Here is a 22301-nt window from a genome sequence, read left to right as displayed (position 1 = left end):
TTGGTCTTTGCTAGTTCAAAGACTTTTTTCCATCGCTGGAGCAATGGAGCAAATTCCTTGTGGAACAGGTTTATTCAGCTGCAAAAGACAAATGTTCAAAAAAATGTTCGAAAGGTTATTTAACACATTGTACACTGCTTATTGTATATGTGGTACTTCTAATGCCCTGTTAGAAGATTAAGGCCCAAATCCTTCAGAGACTTAAGCATGTGCTTACCTTAATGCACCTGAGTAATTCATTAGACTGCCACATCAAAATTAAAAATGGCTAGTACTAATATTTGCATTTCTAGTGCCTTCTAACAAATGCAAATTGCCTCACAAATAACGTGAACTGAGCCTCACAATACCTCTGTAAAATAAACATCTCAAAGATGGGGAGACAGAGGGAGAAGTTAAGTGACTTGCACTAAGTCAGACAGAGTCAAGAATAGAACCCTGATCACATGCTATCAAATCCTATCTCCCAAATTTTTAAGTAGGTATATACAATAACAAAGTCTTCAGAGCTGTTACTGACTATGGGGTAACTACATAATTAAAGAGGGATTTTTTAACATTTAATTATAAAAATTAAAACTGGTACTTCAAACACTATTGTTTACTTTATTAAATACAACTTTTCTTCTCAAATGGTAAAGTCAAGTTTATCTAAACAAAGTGGATTCAAACCCAAATACTGCCATGACCTAGAATTCTCAAATACATACCGTTTTTTTCAGCAAAGGCAATGGCATCTTCTTTAGTAGAAAAAGTTAGAACCATGTTGGACAAAGGATCAGCCCTGTAGAAAGTCAGACATAAAATATTAATATAACTTTGAAGTGTAACACGAATCATTTTGTATAACATCATTTGCACCTCAAGCTCTAACCTAATGCCACTTTATGCATACCTTTTTAAAGACACCAAAAAGAAAAATGTATCATCCCCAAATAAGAGCCATCCAGAGTTCCTTTACTTTTAAGTTAGAATTTAATTTAAATATTAAGTTTTTCCCATGAGAAGATTTTTCTTTGTATTTCAAATAATCTTGTGTTAAAACTTTGATGCTTTTGTTCAGAAATTGATTTTATAACGATGTAAACACCTAAGCTAAACATATGCCAATGACACAGGCAACCAGTGCTCTATGACAACTTTTTAATTCTAAAATTGTTTGATAAGGGAAGACAAATTCCAAGGCACTGTAAAGGTGAAAGGAGATGTCCATTATGAACAATGTAAGGAGACCAGGAGCCTGTCCTTTCCCTATTTGCTTTGTGAATCTACATTCTTGCAGAAGGGAAAGCAGGACCTCCAAGCAAGTAGGCCAGGAATACTTAGAAACTAGAGAATACCTGAGCAAACCTGGCATCCCAGAACAGCCTGAAAATTGACAGTTTGTGATGACTTTCACACTGGCAAGTGCTTCCAGAGGAGCAATTCAATGCAACAGAACCCAACTCTATTCTAATAAAAGCCCAGAAGCCCTATGGGCTAAAAGAGATAAACAAGTAGAGTTCAGAAGCCCAACCACATAAGCTAATTGTTACTTGTAGATAAGTTGTCTTGGTCTCATTTCTGAAAGTCACAAAAGAGCAAAATGGTTTTTGATATAAATGAGTCCAATCTTAGCAAAAACTATGGGTCCACTCAGCATCTATAAAAATTCCACCGTGAGTACTGAATACAAAGGATGAACGCTATACAATAATTAACCTGAAAATTTAACAGCAATTCTATGAAGAAATTTGGGGTAATACTAAAAGAAGCACAAAACCTAGTATTGCGCTTGGTCTTTCTGAGACAGCAGTGCTTAAGAAACTGAGAGGCAGATCACTGAGAAGGCCAAAGGAACAACGGCAAGAACTGCAATGGGAGTTTCTTCTTGGTTGTTCATTCTAGGAAGTCATAAGGATGGATGAGGAGGAGAAACAGTACAAAGGACATGTCACTCTCCAATAAAGAAGCAAGTCTCTGGGAAGAAAAAAAAAAATCTAGTTCCAGTGCAGAAAAGATGAAACATGTAATCTTATCCAATGGGCAAGCTAATGTGCAGATGGGATCCACCAGTGATCCAACATCTTACTACTTAGAGAGGAAAGTGAAGGGGAGTAACAGACTGGCCACCAGCCACTAACGTAAGGACTTCTCATAAAAAGGCAATAAAGAGACCTGAAAACTAGTCCAAGGCATAACCACAAGATATATTAAGGGACCAAGTAATCCCCCTTTGATCTTCACTACCCTTTTCTGTGACAAAGATTCCACCCTCTATGATGAAGTAGCAGACAGAGGAATAAAATTCCATCTAGGTTACAAAAGACTCAAGCTTGTTCAGTACCAGACAAATACGGTGAAATTTTTCCAGAATCCAGACACTATAGGGATGGAGGACACACAAAGCAGATTACCCATTGATCTCTATTTTCATCAGGGAGTATCTCTGAAAAAGTTGTTCATCCTATATAAAGGTACAACTGCTGTTCCCTCTTTCCATTAGTCAAGCTATTACCATAATTAGAGTTCTGAAGGTCAGAGAGCAGATGTTAGAGATTAAATGAGAGGCCATAATATTGCCAAGAGAGATCTCAGAAGCAAGATTATTACTAATACACATTTCTAAATGGTCTATTACTATATTATATAAGCACTTCTAGTGATTTGCATAAAATAAGTCACCTCTAATGGAAACACTCGTCCATCTCCTCCATTGCAGCTTCTTATTAGAAGGGTCTTACTCCAAGAAGAGTCAAAGGACCCCAATCATCTATAAACAGAACACCTGAATCAACAGGTGAGTCCAGCAATGTATCTCTGGGTCAATTTAATCTGGTACAGGCTGGTTCCACAGCTAGGTGATGTCGACTGAAAAAACTACCCAGAAAAAAAGAATCAAGGGCTTTTCTTCCTCCTTGTTGAGAGAAAATGAGAGATCAGAGCAAATGAAAAAAAAAGAGAGAGATGGTTGCATCTATTCTAGGGCATAGCATGGCAAGAAGCGTGGCCATTACGAATACATCATGGAGGACTCCAGTATGAAAAGATGGGAACCACAGAGTTGATGTTCAATAAAGATTACTTCCACTGGTTGCCACTTTGCAGGTGCTATACTGAAGAAAATAAATCAAACATTTCTTACGTTGAACAGCTAGCTGTAACTATCCACCATCAGCGCACCTTCAGAGCTAATTTACAAAATCCTTGACCCAGTTGTATTTAAACTCAATCCAATGTCCACAACAAAAATTTTGGGTAAATTTCCTTTGGCCTACATAGGGCTTGTCTACACAGAACAGCTAATCCTGAATAACTATTTCTAAATAATTCCATGTGGGGACACTTATTCCAAAATAAAATGGTCTTTTTTAAATTAGCTTAATCTTTGGGACTGGATTAAGGTAAACCAGAAAAAAGCACTTTTATTCCAGAATAAGAGTGCCCACACCTGGAGTTATTCAGACAGTTATCCTGGAATAGCTACTCCACTTTAAATTCACACCCTACCTTATTCTGGAATACCAACAAACCCTTGGTAACAACACTAATTCTTTTGGGGGATTATTTTGTAAATTTTAAAGTTGTCTTTTTGGCTGAGATCATGCAAAATTTCACCCAGAAAAAGAATTTGAGAAAAGCTGAAAAGCAAAGGATTACGATAGAAATTCAAATTCAACCTTAACTAAAGCAGGTGTTACTGGATACTGCTACAGTATCATCATCTGTTTATGAATATAGATAGAAGTAAAGAACATATTTTAACTGTTAGATACTTGGTGGGGGGGAGAGTAAGGGGTGGACAGAGTGGGGAAAATGGTGATACACAGCCTATCACTTCTAACTTGTTTAAAAAAAATTCTGGTTTACATTAATCCAGCTCCAAATATGCTTGTTTTGTAATCAGTCTCTCCTCCTACGAGCTGATAGCTAACTTCTGAATTCAGTATTTTCCCTACAACACTGGACATCAGGAAGCTGATATAGGTATTGGTCATATCAACTATTGTACGGGAAACAGAACATAGCAAACAGACCTGAGCTCAGGGTTGTTTTTCAAATAGTTTGTTTTAAAATGTATTTCTATTTTTAAAACTAAGCATATCTTCTGTGACTGTACTTAGAATATTAAAGAGCTAAAACGATAAGCAATCTATACTATTTCAACTTTTTGTTTTTTTAAAAACATTGATAGATCAAAGGTAATTAAGGGTCTGGTTTCAGTTGCTTTGGTACTAAGCTTTTACGTAATGTAAAGTAATTGCTAGGGGAAGTTTAATATGGACTGTGCTCTTCTCAGTGTTTGAAAAAAATTCTGGAATAAGTGAGATATTGAAACAAGTTTGCTGAGAATGTGTAGTACTAACTTTTCAGAATATGTCTGTAGCAAATGATAGTTCAGCATCAATTTACAGAGCTGTTAGGAGAAGTGTGTCCAATTCTCACAATTTATGAAAATTTGTCTCTCTGATTAAAGTCTATGAAATGCTATAAAAATCCTGCAAGGTCAAAACAAGGAGCCAAAACTGTTTAGCAGATAATATTGTACAGTATCATTGCTACAATTTTTATTTTATTGAGTCAACAGAACATCTTAAACATACCAAACCCAGCAATTTACCATAATTTTGAGAAGTGAGTAAAGTGATGTAAATACTTAAATATTTTTAAAGACTATTCACAAACTAGATACATGATGTGAATTTTGGCTAATTAGAATGGATCATTTAGAGGGGTTTAGGACAAGATGTTATTAATGACCCTCAACTATAGTGATGCTGCAACATGCTACTATAATGCATATGGAAACATAATCCTTGATTTTTGGGCCATACACTTAAATTAGGTGGAGAAGGAAATTGAAGATTTTTTCCAGCCTCTTCTAGCCTGGGGCAATGCAATCTAAATTTGTTTCTAAACCTGTTTATGTTCACAGAGAGCAGCACATATACTGTTACGTTTTTAAAATATCATCCTGATATGGTGACTCATCAACCATTTGTTGTAATTACTGTTAAATACACATGGATTTGCATATACAAAGGGCATTTCAAAGTAAAATCTGTGCCTATATGAGAGAAATAATTTCAAAATTAACCATTCAGACTCACGTAGATGCCCAGCCCATTAAAGGATTTTCCCAGCGCACTCTGGTATCAAATTCTAGCTTCCAATTCTTCGTGTTGTTAACACCAGCCTGCATAGCATTACGCGCAGGAACAAAAATCTGAACTTTTCTGGTTTTTATGTGCTCCTCTGGAACGCCAGTTAAAGGAGTGATATCCTACAGAAAGAGATAAAATGCATCTTGTTTAAAACTACTCTATGAAAGAAGTTAATATACTTATCAATGCTCACTACTTCTACACATTTTTTCTTTATTTTAGAAGTAATGTTCCTTTAACCTTTAATAATAAAATACCCATAAAGGTATACACTGTAAATTCATCTTTCCTCAAACAGCAAGCTCTGTTTGATGAGTTTCTGATATTATAAGTCATTTTATTTAAACATATATTCTGTCTGACATTTTGATTGGGAAATTTCTTGTTAAGGCTCATGCAATGTTTGTTGTGTTGATGTTCTGAGATTGCATTTATAAGAGGAAGAAGTCTTCAGGATCCTTCTAATCTAAAAGGCAAAACTGTTTACAAGTTTTAGTGGAAGAGGTTAGTACAAGAAGCCTGTAGCTAATGAAGTTCTTGTCTTGTGAGCTGATGTAACTGTACTCAAAAGTAAAGCACAAGATAAAAACAAAAAGACAATGAAGACATGCAAAGTTTAATAGTGAACAAAAATAAAATAGACCCCCCCACCCAAAAAAATTCAAGGAATCTATTCACAAGAGAGACATAGCGGTGAGAGTAATTTTTCTGGATATAACTGAAATGAACACTCTTTAAAAATTAAACAGCAATTACATATAATTAGCATGTCAATTCATCCTAGCACAGTGACACCTACTGAACAGAGTAAAGTGGATCATCAAATTCTTCATCCAAAACTGCTGAAAGAAACCAACTAACAACTCATGACTTCAGATACTTTTATGTTTAATGCCAATGGGAGCTTCTTGGACTTTTCTTTCCCTTGTCTCTCTCCAGGAACAAATGCTCATCTGGTGAAGGATCAGAAATGTGCAGCTGAACTTCAGGCATATTGAACTAATCTTGCCAGTGGTGACAGGACTTGAATTGAGGAGGCAAACAAGTCATTTTGGGTTTAAGTCTTCAGCTACCAACTTCACAGGATTCTGTTCTGTGGCAAACTTAAAAGCTTTTGATGTTGTCACCAGATCATCCCTAGAAATGAAGAATTTCATTTTTTGTTTCACTTCACAAAATAAACTTGGAGAGATCAATCTGTCAGAACTGAATCAGGGAGTGAGACTGAAATGCTTGTCTTGCATTTGTAACTAAAACAGAAAAAAGAAAAACACAGGAAGTTTCCAACTTGTAAAATTTGAGCTCAGACTATACCTAAAGCAAACTGTCAAAATATTTTAACAACTTAATCATAAATATTTTCCTTAAGCCCAAGTAACGTTTATTTTTAATACCAGTCTAGCCAGGATATGAAAAAATAACCACTACCAATTACTCAAATGTTGCAACATGTACACAAAAAATACTCTGACAGACTGGCATTTCTGATTCTGCTAAAATCTCAAACCACAATTTAAAAAGAAATACTTTAAAGTTTTTATTTGAGTTGGCAACAAAATCTGTACTTAACACAATACTTTTTCATCTGTAGTAAAAATTAGGTGCAGCTTTACTGTCACAGCTTGTCTGTTTATAGAAACGAAGCAGTAAAATATACCTTTTATATGGATATTTACACGACTATACACAGGGCAAGTAGGTGTGGGCGATATACAGAGAACTGAACACTGTAGTTAAAAATTGTACAATGAAATACACTTAATTTTAATTAATATTTCCATTTTCACAATTGTGAAATATTTTGACACTCACAAATTGGGTGTAACTAATTTTTTTCTCTCAGTGATTCAAAGAGATGTCTGGATTTTGATGATGGGTTATACCATATATATGGCTTATCAAGTGCCTCTGGATCCTTCAGTATAAAAAGGTGTTCTATTAATTGAGATTACAAAAAATTTAAGGACACTTTTTGAATTCTCTCTTTTGGTGGTGGTAAACTCTCCCCCGAGCTCTAAACTCCACACCAAAAACATGAAAGTATTGCACAGAATGCAATAATTTTAATACTAGGGCATGTTGGATATGGTTTTTAAATTACATTACTCTGCCCTCAGAACACAGTGATTATTGTATTTGTAAGTTACTTGTAATAAATGCCCAGGCTAGTTTATCGGAAAGGAAAAAAAGTCAGTTTTTGGGCACTTGATTGGCTTCAAATCATAAAATTAACTGTACTAGCAGCATGAGATTCACCCTATGAAGATTTTTTCAAAGTGAAAATAAAAACTGTCTGTTTTAAGACATTAAATAGCTACATGATGTTGCTAGCTCTCCATACTTTTGATTCATTACAGCTAAAGTTTCCATGCCTTCTGGGAAGCTAGCAATTGTTTATTGATATCTTCCCCGGTTTAAAGTTGGCAATTGAACAGACAATTGTTAGGACAATGAGTTTCTGGATTTTGAAGCCCAAGTCGTCTTGACATAGAATCACTGTTTTTGCTTGCAGTAGACATGTAAGGTACTGTAGCATAGCTGAGCTGTTGCCAAAGATATGGAATAAAAAGGCTTGGCATCTATCACATACTTGACACCTAAAGAGCACAGAAGCTCTAAAATTCCTATTCCCCGTAGGCGCACTCTTAGTCTAGACAAACTGATTTCTCACACTTTTAAAATGCATTACAACACTCTATTGTGATCATTTCATCCACACAGCTCCAGCTAGTGACAGAAGAACCTGTCCTTTAAGCGACATTTCAATGGGCTAAAGCTCCCGCTCCAAGATTCCATTAAAACAATATAATACTTGAAAAGAACTATGCAGCACTAAGTTGAACTTTCTCTGTCTTCAGTGCTTTGTTCTGAGTTCAAGTTCTCATTGAAATTACCTGTGAACGAACTCTCCAAAACAAAGATGTTTTTGACAGCTATTTTCAATTTGCTCTCATTCTTTTTAATATTGTGCTTCTTACAAATTTTTGCTTTAGTATTAGTATACTTAGTGTTAGGGTTTTTTAAACAATGAAATGATAAAGATATCAAATATTAAAAGTAGAAAAAATGAGAAATTTGATATTAAAGAGATCAACTGTTCAATACTTAAAATTAAGTAGGCTGACAAAACTGGATCAGATTTTAGTTGATGTTAATTATACTACCATACAAAAACAAACTAGGACATTGTACTGCATGATGCATATACAATATTTTCTTTAATATTTAAGAAAATAACTTTTAAAAAAGGTTTATCATGTTGCAAAAGATGATAAAACTTTCGTAATGTCTATTTTTTTAACTCCCTCAAAAATCCTTAATGTCAATCAAGTCAGAGAGACTTTTTTAGACTTCTTCTATTTAGAAGGCTTCGTAGTATTGAAAATTCAGGCTGTTGAACATTTGTATCATTTTATACTGATGAGGTACAGAACCGAAAGAAGAAAAAACTGTGGTTCACAGGACTTAACATCAATGAGAGCAGAATTCATCATGAAGGTGACCTATTTCATTTCTGAGGGGGCTGATCATTTCATTCTTAAAGTACCCCATTATTATAGCAAACTCCAAAGGTGACAGTCTTGGGGGAAAGAAGTCAAACAAATAAAGGCAATGCAGGAGAGCAAAAAAGAAAGGTTTACATATTATTAATATTTATGAAAGTTAGCATTTTTGCTCAACTGAATCAGGTGTGCACAAGTTTCATCTTTCCATCATGAAAATTCTCATACACATATGAAAAACTTATGAGAAATGCTGCTATCAAATATCTACTGTTTAACTTTTCCCCCTTTTTTTAAATAAAGGAAGCAGGGAACAAGCAATGGGAAGTTGATGTCAAAATGCAGAAAAACCTCCCAGTAAGCTTCCAGCAGCCACCCAGGATTTAGAGTCTTGCTAGCCGCTCTCTTTTCAATACCAGAATTTCACACATTTCAATGACCATTATGACTTCAAAGAATCAAATTTTCATCATTGTCCGTCATCTGCTGGTTGATTTGTATAAAGGAGTTCTTCTGCATGCACTCCAGACAAAAGGCTCCTTACTTTCGTGGCTATATATCAAGTTTAAAAGTTCTGTTTGTGACAGTTGTCTGTGGTAAATTAGGGTAATACTGAAGGAGTGCAGCTGCTCTGCAGGACCCTCCTTTTTGGCATCATTTCACTTAAATAAAAACTGAATAATTAGCTTCTGCCTGTATTAAACCACAGAAATGCCACTGGCCTTAGTAATTACTTCCGGTTGCCCCACCTACTTAACCTCAACAGTTTACACTTATTATAAAACAGGAATAAATAGACATTTTCTGCACTTTATAGGCGTTTAAGAGAATTTGTTTATTCCCCCCACCATATGTTTTAACACATCAGCAATAAATTGCATCAGGTTTTGCTATAAAATCATAGTTTCCATAGAAAATGTATTGCAAAGTTAAAATCAAAGTACATTGAGCCCTTTATGAGTTAACATACAAAAACAGGCCACTGGGTAAAAAACAGGCCAATTGGTAATCATACCTATTATGTAGCTGCTGTAAATAAGAGTTTTTATTCACTACGCTTAAATTGTTTGGGTTGTAATAAAGGTGAAGACAACATGTACATTTCTGTAATTCATTATGGTCCTTTGGAAACAAATATAAGAAATTAAACCAATGTGAGGCACAAATAGAAAAATGGAGTAGAATGAGTTGAACATGGGCAGAAAACATTTATCTATTAGATACAGACATAATAAGGGAGAAAAAGCATATTTGCTCTTAGGAAATTCCATATTGCCTGGAACACAGAATTCTCTTTAAGGCACAGAGAATATTTTTGCATTACTATAATAATTTTGTGGACATGTGTTACCCATAATGTGTTCCTCCATCTAAATATTGACAGCAGCGTGACTTTACTACTATTCTTTTTAAAAGGAAAAATACAATGCAATAGCAGAAAAATTAAAGTCTATACCTTCACTAGTCTCTTATTTCATGTTTACATTTAAAAAAAGATTTTTGCTAAAAGTGAAAAATATTCAAGTGAAGAAAGAAGGGTGATAAATCTACAATAGACACACTCTGGACAGCATGTCTGTGAGAGATGTGGGAGTTGTCAGTGGGGCTCTAATCTGTTTTTGATAGAAGTACCTCTTGCAATATCTTTTAGCCCACTACATGTATGTCTACACTGAAATTAAACACCTGTGGCTGGCACATGCCAGCTGACTCAGACTCATGGAGCTTGGGCTAAGAGGTTGTTTAACTGCAGTAGACATTTGGGCTTGGGCTGCAGCCTGAGCTCTGGGTAACCCCACCCCCCCACCTTGCAGGGTCCTACAGCCTGAACTCCAGTCTGAAGCCATACTTTGGTAATGTCTATTTTTTTAAACCCCCTCAAAAATCCTTAATGTCAATCAAGTCAGACTTTTTTTTTAGACTTCTGCTATTTAGAAGACTGCGTAGTATTGAAAATTCAGGCTGTTGAACATTTGTATCATTTTCTACTGATGAGGTACAGAACCCAAAGAAGGAAAAAACTGTGGTTCACAGAATTAGCTCGCAGGGTCCTACAGCCTGAACTCCAGTCCAGAAGCCAAATGTCTACACTGCAGTTAACAGTCCTTTAGCCTGAGCTCGGCAAACCCGAGTCAGCAGGCATGGGCCAGCCACATGTCTTTAACTGCAGGGTAGATATATACCCCAACAGAATTTATGCCAAAAGGAGCAGTCATCACGCAGAAAAAGTCTCTGAGCAGAGTTAGCTGGTCTGAGTGAAGCTTGTAAACACCCACTCCGTTTGAGCAGCCTTTCCCCCTCCTGTCTGAATAAATATTCCAATCTAACAGTTACTCTGTTTTCTGTCCCACCAGCTCAAAAAAAGCCTTGCATGCGAAGTCACTCCAAAAGAAGACTACAACACGTATTCCCTGGACCATTTGGTCAAATATCACTTGTGGTTGTTTTGTGCTAAGAGAAAGCAATAGAACAGCAAACAGTGTCTTGTTTGATTACCATTCTAAAAAAAATTCCACTAATCAATTAACATATTTGACTGTAGATCCACATTAATTCTCACCTCAAGTGGAAAACATGAAGGGAAGCAGAGGGTTTAAAGTGGTGTTCCCTCAACATTCATGTTTTAGTCTTAGCACAGAAAAAAGTAAGCTACTTTATTTATACACTGCATTATATTCATACAAAAACGTACATATTAAAAGCTGGTCTTCATTGACAAAGTCACAAAAATGATATTTGCGTAAATGTCTCTCTCTTTTTTAAAGATTCTGGCAAATACTGTTGAATATTTTGTTCAATGACAGAACTAAAAATGAAACAAATAGAAATATTTTGCTTCCATCAGTGTCCTGCTAAGCCTCATAGTGAAGTATCAAAGCACATTCAACAACACAGCACCAGACAAGGCAAGCACATTGTATAACGGATTCAGTCTGTTTTGTTGATGGAGAAAACAATTATATCTAGAAATGAAAGTAGTAAGTTCCACTTACTTTCAGTGAGGTGTAAAGAGATATCATGCTCAAATATATTTTTGCCATGAACCACAAAGCAACAAGAAAATTAAATCTTTATTTTGAAATAAAATCATTTTTAATTTCTATAATTCTGCTTTCCAGTTTTGTTAATACTGGCCTAATAAATTTGGTGAAATTAAAAAGAAAAAATTGCGTCAGCCTGATTTAACTGATTCCTGGAAGAAGTTAGGAATGTTTCTACTTGAGTGCAAAGGAGATAATCACTGTGAAACTGTATGGGAAAAATAGAAAATAGGCATGTATTCTGAGAGACAGCCTGAACTAGCTACCACTGAAGTCAACTGGAATTTTGCCACTGGGACTTCAGTATGAGTAGGAGATTTATTCTCTGGTTTAGGATAATGCAACAGCATGTTTAATGGTGGTGGGGAGGGAGAATCACAGCAGAATAACTTACAGCACATCTTGTAAACTATATTTTTTACAGTACATAATATTAATAGACAGACTATTCTTTCTAGAAGTCTCTTCTATAGAAGATGTATTTATTCTACCAAAAGACACACCAAAATGTTTGTTACTAGTTGTATAATACAAATGTAGGGACATGCATTTTTCTGCACTGTACAATGTTTATATAGATAAAAACAAACATATCACAATGAAATACAAAAAAGTATCGTGGAATCAGAACAATTGCCAAATTTCTGGATTATGAACTTCCAGATAAATGGAAATAGGGACATTGTCTAAGCTCAAATACCATGAAACAAAGAAAGAACAGTTACACAGCTGAAGTGATTTGCTACTGCTTCCTATCATTTGCAGTTGTTGGGAGTATGCCACTGCTATCTTGAAGCCACCAGTATTTGTAACTCTAAACATTATTTCTCAGTATCAAAATTGAAAGGTACGGGATGGAAGAGAACTTAAATTTACTTAATTGCCATCAATGCTTCCTGTAGCACTTAGTTATGCCTTATTGGTTTCCCATCTAAGTAATGGCCTAGCCCAATCTGCTTATTCCATGAAATCTAACGAAGTACAGCACAAATAATCAGAAGAGCAAGAGAGTAGGCAGGAGCATTCATACACATCATTTTGCTGTTTCTCTTCACTGACTCTTCAGCTCTGTATACACTACTCATTAAAAAAGTTGTAATAATTGAGGCTGAAAGTCTTACACAAAATATTCATCTTGCACTTGATTGTTTGTGCTGAACTTCTGTTAGAGCTCATGGACTAAACAGATTGGTCTAGACCAATGGTTAGATAAGAAACCAACAATGTACAACTACGTGCCACAGGAAGTGGTGATGGCAACTCAATAAGTGGCAGTCTTCCCTCAGAGTCAGTACTAACTAGTAACCCATCATGACAGTGGCAGACACTGTAGCTTAAAATGCCATCTTTCAGATGAGATGCACAACTGAGATCTTGACCACTTATTTTCATTAAAAGGTCCTGTAGCACTTTTTGTAGTAGGGTTCAGTCATGTAATGGCTTCTAGAAGTACTAACACACACACACCATTTTTTTAAAACAAAATGACACTCATTAGAATAGCAGTCAGACAAAACTCCTGAAAAATGAACTACTAAGATTTCATGTCTATATCAAAAGTCACTACTTCATAGGAAATAATTCAGAAGCAAGAAAAATCAAGCAGGTTTTGCTTTACTTTGTTCCTCTTTGGACAATAGGGAGTCCCATGGCATTTTCTTTTCCTCATCCCCTCCTAGGCATCTACCAGTGAGTTATAAATTGTTCCAAATATGGACCAGATGACCTTATATGGTCTTTTCTAACTACTGATTCTAAGAAATCATACTGAACAATATCAAAGTAATTCCATTTTAGATGTATTAAACTATTTAAAAAAATATCAGACAATTTTAATGCTAATGTCAGATGAGATAGCATGGAGTATGGTCAAAGGATTATATTTACACAATGAAATGTTTTTAAATCTAGTGGCCTCAAAAATCACCACCTATTTGATTCATACAATTGTGGAACAACTCATAACCAGGTGTACAGTCATAACTCAAAGATTTGGAATTTAATTCAGTAAGCTATCTAGGTCTTTGCACAAGTATTATTTAAACAAAAAGCATTGCACTGAGTGAGCATATAGGAGTTAGAGGGAACAAAAGTAAAAATGGATATTTTTAACTTTAAAGGTTAATATTATCAATAGCAATGAATACTACTATTTAAGTTCAATTAAATATTATTCCCAAGTAAGTAAAATTCCCAAAAGACCTTATTCTCATGTAAACCAAGACCTATCACATGTGCTCTTCATTCTTTACTTCTCTCACAATAAAGAAAGCAATTTCTACAGCTGCAGTATGTCCTTGCTAAAATGTATAAAATTGTCTTAAAATTTGGGAGAGAATAGTGAATGGAAGTAAATTCAAAATTAAACATTACAAATTACGGTAGTCTTGGATGGTAGTCTGTTTAAGAGGTGATGTTAAATTTTAAAAATTATAAGAAACTCAACCATGTTAAAAGCTGTCTCTCACTGTAATGTGAGATGTAATTCTTCCATGTAATAATATGCATGGATTTTTAATGTTGAAAGCTAGTGCCAAGTAGTGTGCACAATTTCCATACACAGCAGGTAGTGAAGAAAAAAGAACTGACATAGTTACCCTTGTTAAAAGGGTACAGAATAGAGAACTGTTATATAGTGTTAGCATACTGCAGTTTTATGCATCAGGGATGTTGCAGCTATTAGAAGTTTAAACTTTCACTCTATTTTGTTAATTACTGCATAGGGCTTTTAAGCTTTCAACATGTTTTAGAAGTTTCTATACTCTAACAGTATCACGTTAGTCATTTTTCACCATACAAATAAAGCTTCGATGTTTAACCACCACTGATGAAAACTACAGTTGAACTATATCTAGCACAAAAACCCCAAAAACTTATTTTATGTACAATATGATTGTTTGATTTATAGATTAGTCAAATGGAAACTTTTTGCAATTTTATTTCTTTAAAAGCTGTGCACTAATATAGCCTATCGATATTTAATCCACAAATTCTTCCTTGTTTGCCTTATTGTCAAACTAAGGACTAGTTGTGCTTTTCAGAGTTTATCCTTCTCAAGTCACTGACAGACCAGAAATCCTGTTTCCATGCAATTTTTGTGATACAACAAAGAAAAATTTAGTTCTGAGAGATGAACAGGTATTGAAGTCAGACATGTCATACTATAACTTCACCTTTAATTTACTATTGCTATGAAAAGAAAAAAATAGAAGAATACATTTTACTCCAATTGTATATTCCATAAGCCATTTATAAACACGAAAAGTTGGTTTGGTTTGGGGAAAAACAGTTAATTATGGTAAAAGTTACATTTGTTTTAGTAATGCAATATTCATTTAGTAGTTTATCAGAAAGACAGATTTAATAGATTTGAAGTTGAATTAAGTTAATAATGCAACCATGTCTATGTCTATGTATAACTGTTTGGCCATTTACAAGTGAAATATTTTAATATTACCATGTATACAGCTAATGTAAAGCTAAGACTCCCTACATCTATAGGCAATCTAAAAAGGTTTTTGCATATAGGATTTACTACCTCTAGATGTCTACATTTTAAAACATTTCAAATGATATAGAAAACTATTCTACACTGCAAAAATCACTTACATATGCATACAAAAGCCTATTTATTAAACTGTTTGCAAAAAAAAGTGGACTTTGTACAGTTCCTCATATACAAGAATGGTAATATCATATATGTCTTTACAGTAGATACCATGAAAGTTTTTATGATTAGCGATAAATTTTAAATCTCCTTAAGAGAGACAGAAACCACACTAAACATGTTTTGTCAGCCATTTTTGGAGATCACTTGTAGCACACCCTCTCACCTGTTTACCCAACTGATAATCTACCACAGAAAAAGGTAACAATTCTTTCCAGCTTCAGTGAAGATTATTTTCTCATGCCAAAAGTAAAGCCCCTGGGCCACATGCTCCATTCTGCTTTATGTAGTGAAAAAAACAAGTGAGGTAGAAGAGGCACGAACCATACAAAAGGGGAGGAGCAATTTCTCTGTGGCACATTCTTATCAAAACAGACACTGTGTAAATCACACAGAGAGCTTGTGGTCTGAAAAAACTTACGTTCTCTACCACACTGGTCCAACCTCATTTTACACAGGTTGCACCTCTTGTTGCGGGAAACCAACTTGAGAGGGTGATTCAAAGATAACTAAAAGATGCCAAACATATTAGTGCAACTATACCCATTCTGTCATTGACGTTGGGGGCGGAGAGAGGTGGCAGGAACTAGTGCAGAAGCACATAGCCATCATACAGAGAGAAAGGGACATGTATAGATTTACACAAATTTACAGGCCTGAAACCTCTGTTCCTGAGGGGGCAAAACATCCTCCTCTCATCCAAGCCCAACAGAACGATTCAAAGGAAACATGAGGGGAAACAGTTTCTTGTTCCTTATGTGAGCTTTTCCTACATAGGAAGCAGTTTGGCCTGGAATTGTTCTTTTACCACACACCTGGTATTTATGATACAAATACTGAATGGAAATGATACTTAAGGAGTAAATTAGGCCCCCTCAAAGAAAACTGTTAATTTACTATTCTTGATCACAAAGAGGAGTCCTGCAATCTAAAAATACTGTCAGTCATATCTCCATATTTCAAGCAAACAGGTTTATTCCTTAAAAGCAATTCTGAAAAAGGATTGGCTAATCACACCGATCTTTGGGGTTGTGAAAATAGCCACAATTATTTTTTAATAGCAAAGCTGAACCTTAAATTTTAAATTTTGAGCTCTAATTCATGATGATTAGTAATTTAAGACATGATGATATGGATGGCTAAATTATTTACAATATATTCAAATTATTGTTTGCATATTTATTAATAAAACCTAAACAAGTATTTGCCAGATGAAAACTCTTAACTGCAAAATGTTGCCATATTTAGTTTATGACTTTTTAAAAGCTGTACTAAACTGCCACCATAGCCAGTTCTCCAAGTCTAGTATTCTTTGATGTAAAATGAAATACTACACAGTGAACAAAAACAGAAAACCCCTCCTGTCTCCCCTTCAAAGACATATCCTTTGACCCAGTGCTTCAGACTAAAGCCTTGAAATTTTTGCACAAGAATGCTGCATGAGGGAAGTCCAGACAAAACAGACACTTGAGATGTTAGAAGGTTGTATAACTCCAATCTCAGACACTCCTCCTTCCAATAACCTAGCAGAGATAGTGCTACCATGCACCAAAAGAAAAGGATCTCAGAAAGAGAACCAATTCCTCTACCTTCTCCTCAAAAACATGCACATGAGAATGTAACCCATCAGCATAACTACATTTGTTTCCAGATAACTTATTCAGAATCAATTTCTACTGATCCAGGGGCTACTTTAAAATTATGCAAACTTAGCATTATAAGTATTTTTATAATGAAAGAAAATTATCCTAATCCTAGAAACACCAATATATTCATGTATCAATATTTGCTTTTCTTTTTAAATATTGTTTGCACCAATTTTTTCTTCTTTACAAAAAAAGATGGATGATCTAGTAATTTCTTTACTTGCACTGTCAGAGCTACAGAAAGCTTCTCCTCTGTTGGTGAATAACTTGTTGCCTGCAGACATTCTACAGAAAGCTCTATTTCACTATCAGCCAGCTGAGCTTGCTAACACCACCACATGCTTAATCAAACAGTAATTACTTACAAAAGAAAGTTGCAGCAAGCACTAGACACTGAACTGAGAGAGGGATTTAATTGCTAGGCAGTGAAATGCAATAAACTAACAATATTAAATACTAGATGATCTGTAAATATAAATAAGTGTTGTATTTAAGCTGTCTAGCAGCAACTATACCAAATGAGAGAATCAAACCACATTTTAATATAAATTACTATCTTAGTAAATAAAAATCATTACTAACATTCCGTAACTGTTGTTTTTCAAGATGTGTTGCTATTGTCCTGAACACTGCCACTGGAAAGTTTTTACTTCAGTGGTATCTGTTGGTCGGCTCATGAGCCCTCTGGAGTCGCACGTCCCCTCAGTTCCTTTTTGCCAGGCAACTCTGACAGAGGGGCAGGACGGGGTTTTTTGGAATGTACATGAGCAATACATCTGGAAGAACAAGAGTTATAGAAGGTTAGTAACCGTTTTTCCTTCAAGTGCTGTCCATTCTAATGTAGTAGGGCTCGGAGTTCATTGACAAGCTGATTGTAATATCGCTCGGCCAAATCCAGGATCGTTGCTAGCCTGGATGAGGATGCAGTTAGATCTTGTCCTTGAAGGATACTGTGTATGGAGGTTCTGAAGTAAGTGGCACCAGAAAGGCCACCTTCCAGGAGAAGTAGAGGAGAGAGCCCGTTGCCAGCAGCTCAAATAGGGGACCCATGAACCTCGACAAAGCAACCTGAGATCCCAAGGAGGGATCAGTTGTAGAAGCTGGGGATACAGCTTGTCAAGTCCCTTGAGAAAACGACTACAGGTGATATTTGAGAATACGGAATGACTGTTTATCTATGGGTGAAACGCTGAGATTGCATCCAGGTGGACCCTAATAGTGGACAGGGATAGCCTCTGTTGTTTCAGGCGCAGTAATTAATTTGTAATGAATGATAATGATGATCTGGTCTGTGCAGAAATGTCTCACATGAGATCAAGAACCTTTTCCACTTTCTCATGTAAGTAACTCTAGTGGATCATTTTCTGCTTCTTAAAAGGACTTCACAAAGGACTGAGCACGCTAGCTCTGAGGGATTCAGCCATAGAGCTTCCAGGCAGTGAGATGGACGGACTCAAGGTTTGGGATGACGCAGACGACCGTGATCCTGGGATATCAAGTCTGGAATCTAAAATAGGGAGATTGGTGTTTCCATCGAGAGGTTCACAGAAGCATGGTGAATCAGTGCTGTCGTGGCCGGGCTAGGGCTATCAGGATGACTCACGCTCTGTTCCTTCTCATCCTCAGCAAGACCTTGTATATGAGACAAATGGGTGGAAACACATAGAAAAGATGACCTGTCCAAAGGAGAGGAAGGCATCTGTGATAGATCCTGGACTGTGGCCTAGGAGAGAGCAAAACTGGAGACACTTCCTGTTGTGTTTTGTTGCGAACAGATCTATTTGGGGAGTTCCCCACTTCTAGAAGATGATTTTGACAACATCTGGGCAAATGGACACTTGTGGTGGTTGGAGAAGACTCTGCTGAGCTGATCGCTACCTCGTTCTGAGAACCTGGTAGATAGGAGGCCATGAGGTGGATAGAGTGGGCTATTCAGAATTCTCACAAGTGAACTGCTTTCTGGCTCAGATGAGAGGAGTGCGCTCTACCCTGTCTGTTGATATAGAACATTGCTAGCGTGCTGTCTGAGAGACTTGGCATGCACCAGCCTACCATACTGGCAGGCCAGGCAAATTGCCTTGAGCTCTCTGATGTTGATATGTAGCGAGAGCTCCTTCGGAGACCAGAGACCTTGAGCTCTGAGCTCTCCACCCCATCGCCGACGCATCTGTGAGGAGACACACTGATGGTTGGGGCCCTGAGAAAGGGACTCCTGTGCACACCACTATCAGGTCTAGCCACTATTCGAGGGAAGCAATGACTATGTCTAGATGGTGTCAGCTTGGCAAATATACAGATGCCAGCCACACCTGAAGAGGTCTGAGCTGAAGTCTAACATGCTGAACCACATAGGTACATGACGCCATGTGGCCCAGGAGCTTCAAGCAATTTCTCGCTGAGATGTTGGGGTGATTTCTAAGATTTTTTATAAGCATTGTATTGCTTGGAATCATGCTTCTGAGAGGAAAGCTCTGGCCTGTACTGAGTCGAAGATTGCACCGATGAATCTGAACTGGACAGAAAGTGGACTTCTGAGCATTTATTAGCAGACCTAAGTCTGGAAGGTCGACTGTATTAGCCTCATGTCAGACTCCACCTGAAGTTTGGACCAACCTCGGATCAGCCAGTTGCTGAGGTATGGGTAAACCTAAACTCCTTGTCTCCTCAGGAAGGCTGCGACAACTGCCAGACATTTTGTGAACACCTGAGGGACTGCTGACAGGCCAAAGGGGAGCACCATAAATTGGTAGTGCACGTGGTTCAAAATGAATCTGAGGAACCTTCTGTGCCCTTGAAAGACTGCAATATGAAAATAAACGTGCTTCAAATCGAGGGTGGTGTACCAGTCCGTTGGATCCAGGGAGGGGATGATGAAAGCCAAGGAGACCATGTGGAACTTCAGCTTCTTCATCAATTTGTTGAGGTTTTGCAGGTCCAGAATCGATCTGAGACCACCATTGGCTTTTGGGATCTGGAAATAACGGGAGTAGAACCCTGACCCCTTAGCTCCAGTGGAACCTCCTCCACTGCTCCCATTCTTAGGAGCAACTGGACCTCTTGGGGTAGAAGCTGCTTGTGAGAAGGGTCCCTGAAGAGGGAGGGACTGGGAAGGAGGGGAATAACTGAACTGAAGGGGGTATCCCAGTGCTGCTGTGTATAGCACCAGCAGTCCGAGTTAATACAGACCCACGCCTGACAGAAACAGCATAGCCCATCAACAAAAACGGGAAATTGGATCCACAAGTTGGGGGTGATGTGTGCCAGGACAAGCATCCCATCAAAAGGCCTGCTTTGACCCTGCCAAGTGTCTGGGGAGAGAGGAGGGAGAGAGGCAGGCACAGATGCAGATGAGAACTAGGGTGGAGGCTCTCCCCTATAGCCCCTGCTCCTCCCCTCTTGGTATAGCCCTGTCGAGCAGGCAGTAGGTAGAAGCAAGCCACCGGTTGGGGCCTATAGGGCTTCCTCAGAGGAGCTGGTGTAGAAAGGCCTAAGGTCTTGAGTGCGGATCTCGAGTCCTTTAAGATGTGCGGTTTGGAGTCCATCTGCTCGGAAAAGAGTGATGGACCCTCAAAAGGAAGGTCCCATAGAGTCTGTTGAACCGCTTGTGTTAAGCCCGATTGAAGCCAAAAGCTTCTATGCATTGTCACTGCAGAGTTCATCGCATCAGAGGCTGCCTGTAGGGAGGCCTTTGCCACTGATTTGCCTTCCTCCACGAGATCTGCAAATTCTCACCTAGGCTCCTGCTGTAGCAACTCCTTAAATTTCAACATGAAGTCCTAGGAATTGAAATCATATCTGCTCTGGAGCGCCTGCTGATTTTCGATCTGGAGCTGAAGGTCACCTGTTGAACAGACCTTTTTGTTTAATTTTTTAGTATCCTTGGCCCTGCCTTTTCCGCTTGTTGGCTACTGACGCCAAAGAGCCCGATGGTTAGTGTTTGTACAGAAACTCATATCCTTGAGCTGGGACAAAGTATTTCTTTTCCATCTTCTTTCCTGTCAACTGAAGGGATACCGGGGTCTGTCACAACACTCTGATAGGGTCCATTATGGCATCATTCAGGGGCAATGCCACTCTTGCAGGATCCATTGCTGCCTCCTGGGTGGGGGATGCCTCAATATCTGTTCATGCAACTGCCTCATCCGGGGAAAAGGACGACGATACCTGGATTGATACAGGGCACTGTTCTTCACCCTCAGCATCAGACGGGTCTTGTGGTGCTGGCTCTTGGTATATGTTCCCGATCTCAGTATTGGAGCCTGGATCCTGCTCTGGGGGGTCATGAAAGTGGTCTAGGCTCTCAAACCACCGAATAGAACCTTCTGGAGTACAAACCTGGCTGCAATGGGAAAGCCCAAGGATTCCAGAAAGGCCACTGTACTGGGAACTGCCACCGTTCTGGTAGCCATGCAGCAGATGGAATGCCCTGGCTCAGGTCCATAGCTGTATAGTGACAGCTGGAGTGGTGGTGCCCCCTCCTATAAAAAAGACATATTACTCCGTCTCCAAAGAACCCCTTTTTGGGGACCAAGGTGGAGTGGTGGCCAACTGTGCCAGAAGGGAGGGGACTGGGGCTGAGTCATCATTGCTGGCATCCCCTTTGAAATAACCTGAGGCCTCAGTGTCATAGAGGTCCTTCTCGTCGGTACCACCATTGACAACTCTCGTATGGCTGGGGATGGTGGTACTGGCAGAGAGTGTAAGTCTCTTGCAGCTGTGAATGCCTCTGGCGTTGATGGTACAGGCAAAGCAATGGAGCTCTGGTGGCTCTCCCTTGGTGGACTCAACGGTGCCCTCTCTGGAACCAGAGTCAACTGTACAGCCTGAGTTGGTGCTGTAGGGTGGCTTGATATGGGTCACACCCTGGTAGTGTGTCTGTCCCACCAACCTCGAGGTTGGGGATCAGGCTCTGTTGGTCTTTTTCTGCTTCTTCCTCAGCACCAGAGATGGAGATCAGTGCCAAGACTCTCTAGACATGGATGGAGTGTCTTTTCTCAGTGCCAGAGATGGAGAACAACGCCAAGCATCCCAAAGAGTAGCGGGGGTGCTCTTTACCAAGGTTGAAGTACTTGGTGCCAAGTCAGGGGACCTGGCTCTGAGGGAAGCTGGAGTGCTACTTCCATGAGGATAGATCTGAGTCTAGCGTCTCTATTCTTTTCAGGGCAGGGCCTGAAATCTCTGCAGATCTTACACTGCTCCTGCATGTGAGCTTCCCCCAGGCACTTGAGACAGCTGGAATGGGGGGGTCATTCACAGGCATAGGCTTATGACAAGAAGCACAAGGCTTAATCTCCAGAGAC

General features: G+C 38.1%; 1 protein-coding gene across 1 annotated transcript in view; it reads right to left on the bottom strand.

Annotated features, from left to right (window-relative positions):
• Nucleotides 1–22301, bottom strand: part of NDUFS4 (NADH:ubiquinone oxidoreductase subunit S4) — a 69455-nt gene that overhangs the window by 3170 nt on the left and 43984 nt on the right. Inside the window, exons 3-4 of the mRNA XM_067545613.1 lie at nt 5091–5263; nt 711–784 (exon numbers count right to left, since the gene is read on the bottom strand). Coding sequence (XP_067401714.1) covers nt 711–784; nt 5091–5263 — 247 coding nt within the window. The remainder of the gene's footprint in view (nt 1–710; nt 785–5090; nt 5264–22301) is intronic.

Source organism: Emydura macquarii, unplaced genomic scaffold, assembly GCF_026122565.2.
Source record: "Emydura macquarii macquarii isolate MOO-44397 ecotype Brisbane River unplaced genomic scaffold, CSIRO-AGI_Emac_v2 contig_1045, whole genome shotgun sequence".
Lineage (NCBI taxonomy): Eukaryota > Metazoa > Chordata > Testudines > Chelidae > Emydura > Emydura macquarii.
This window is presented reverse-complemented; position numbering and strand designations above follow the sequence as displayed.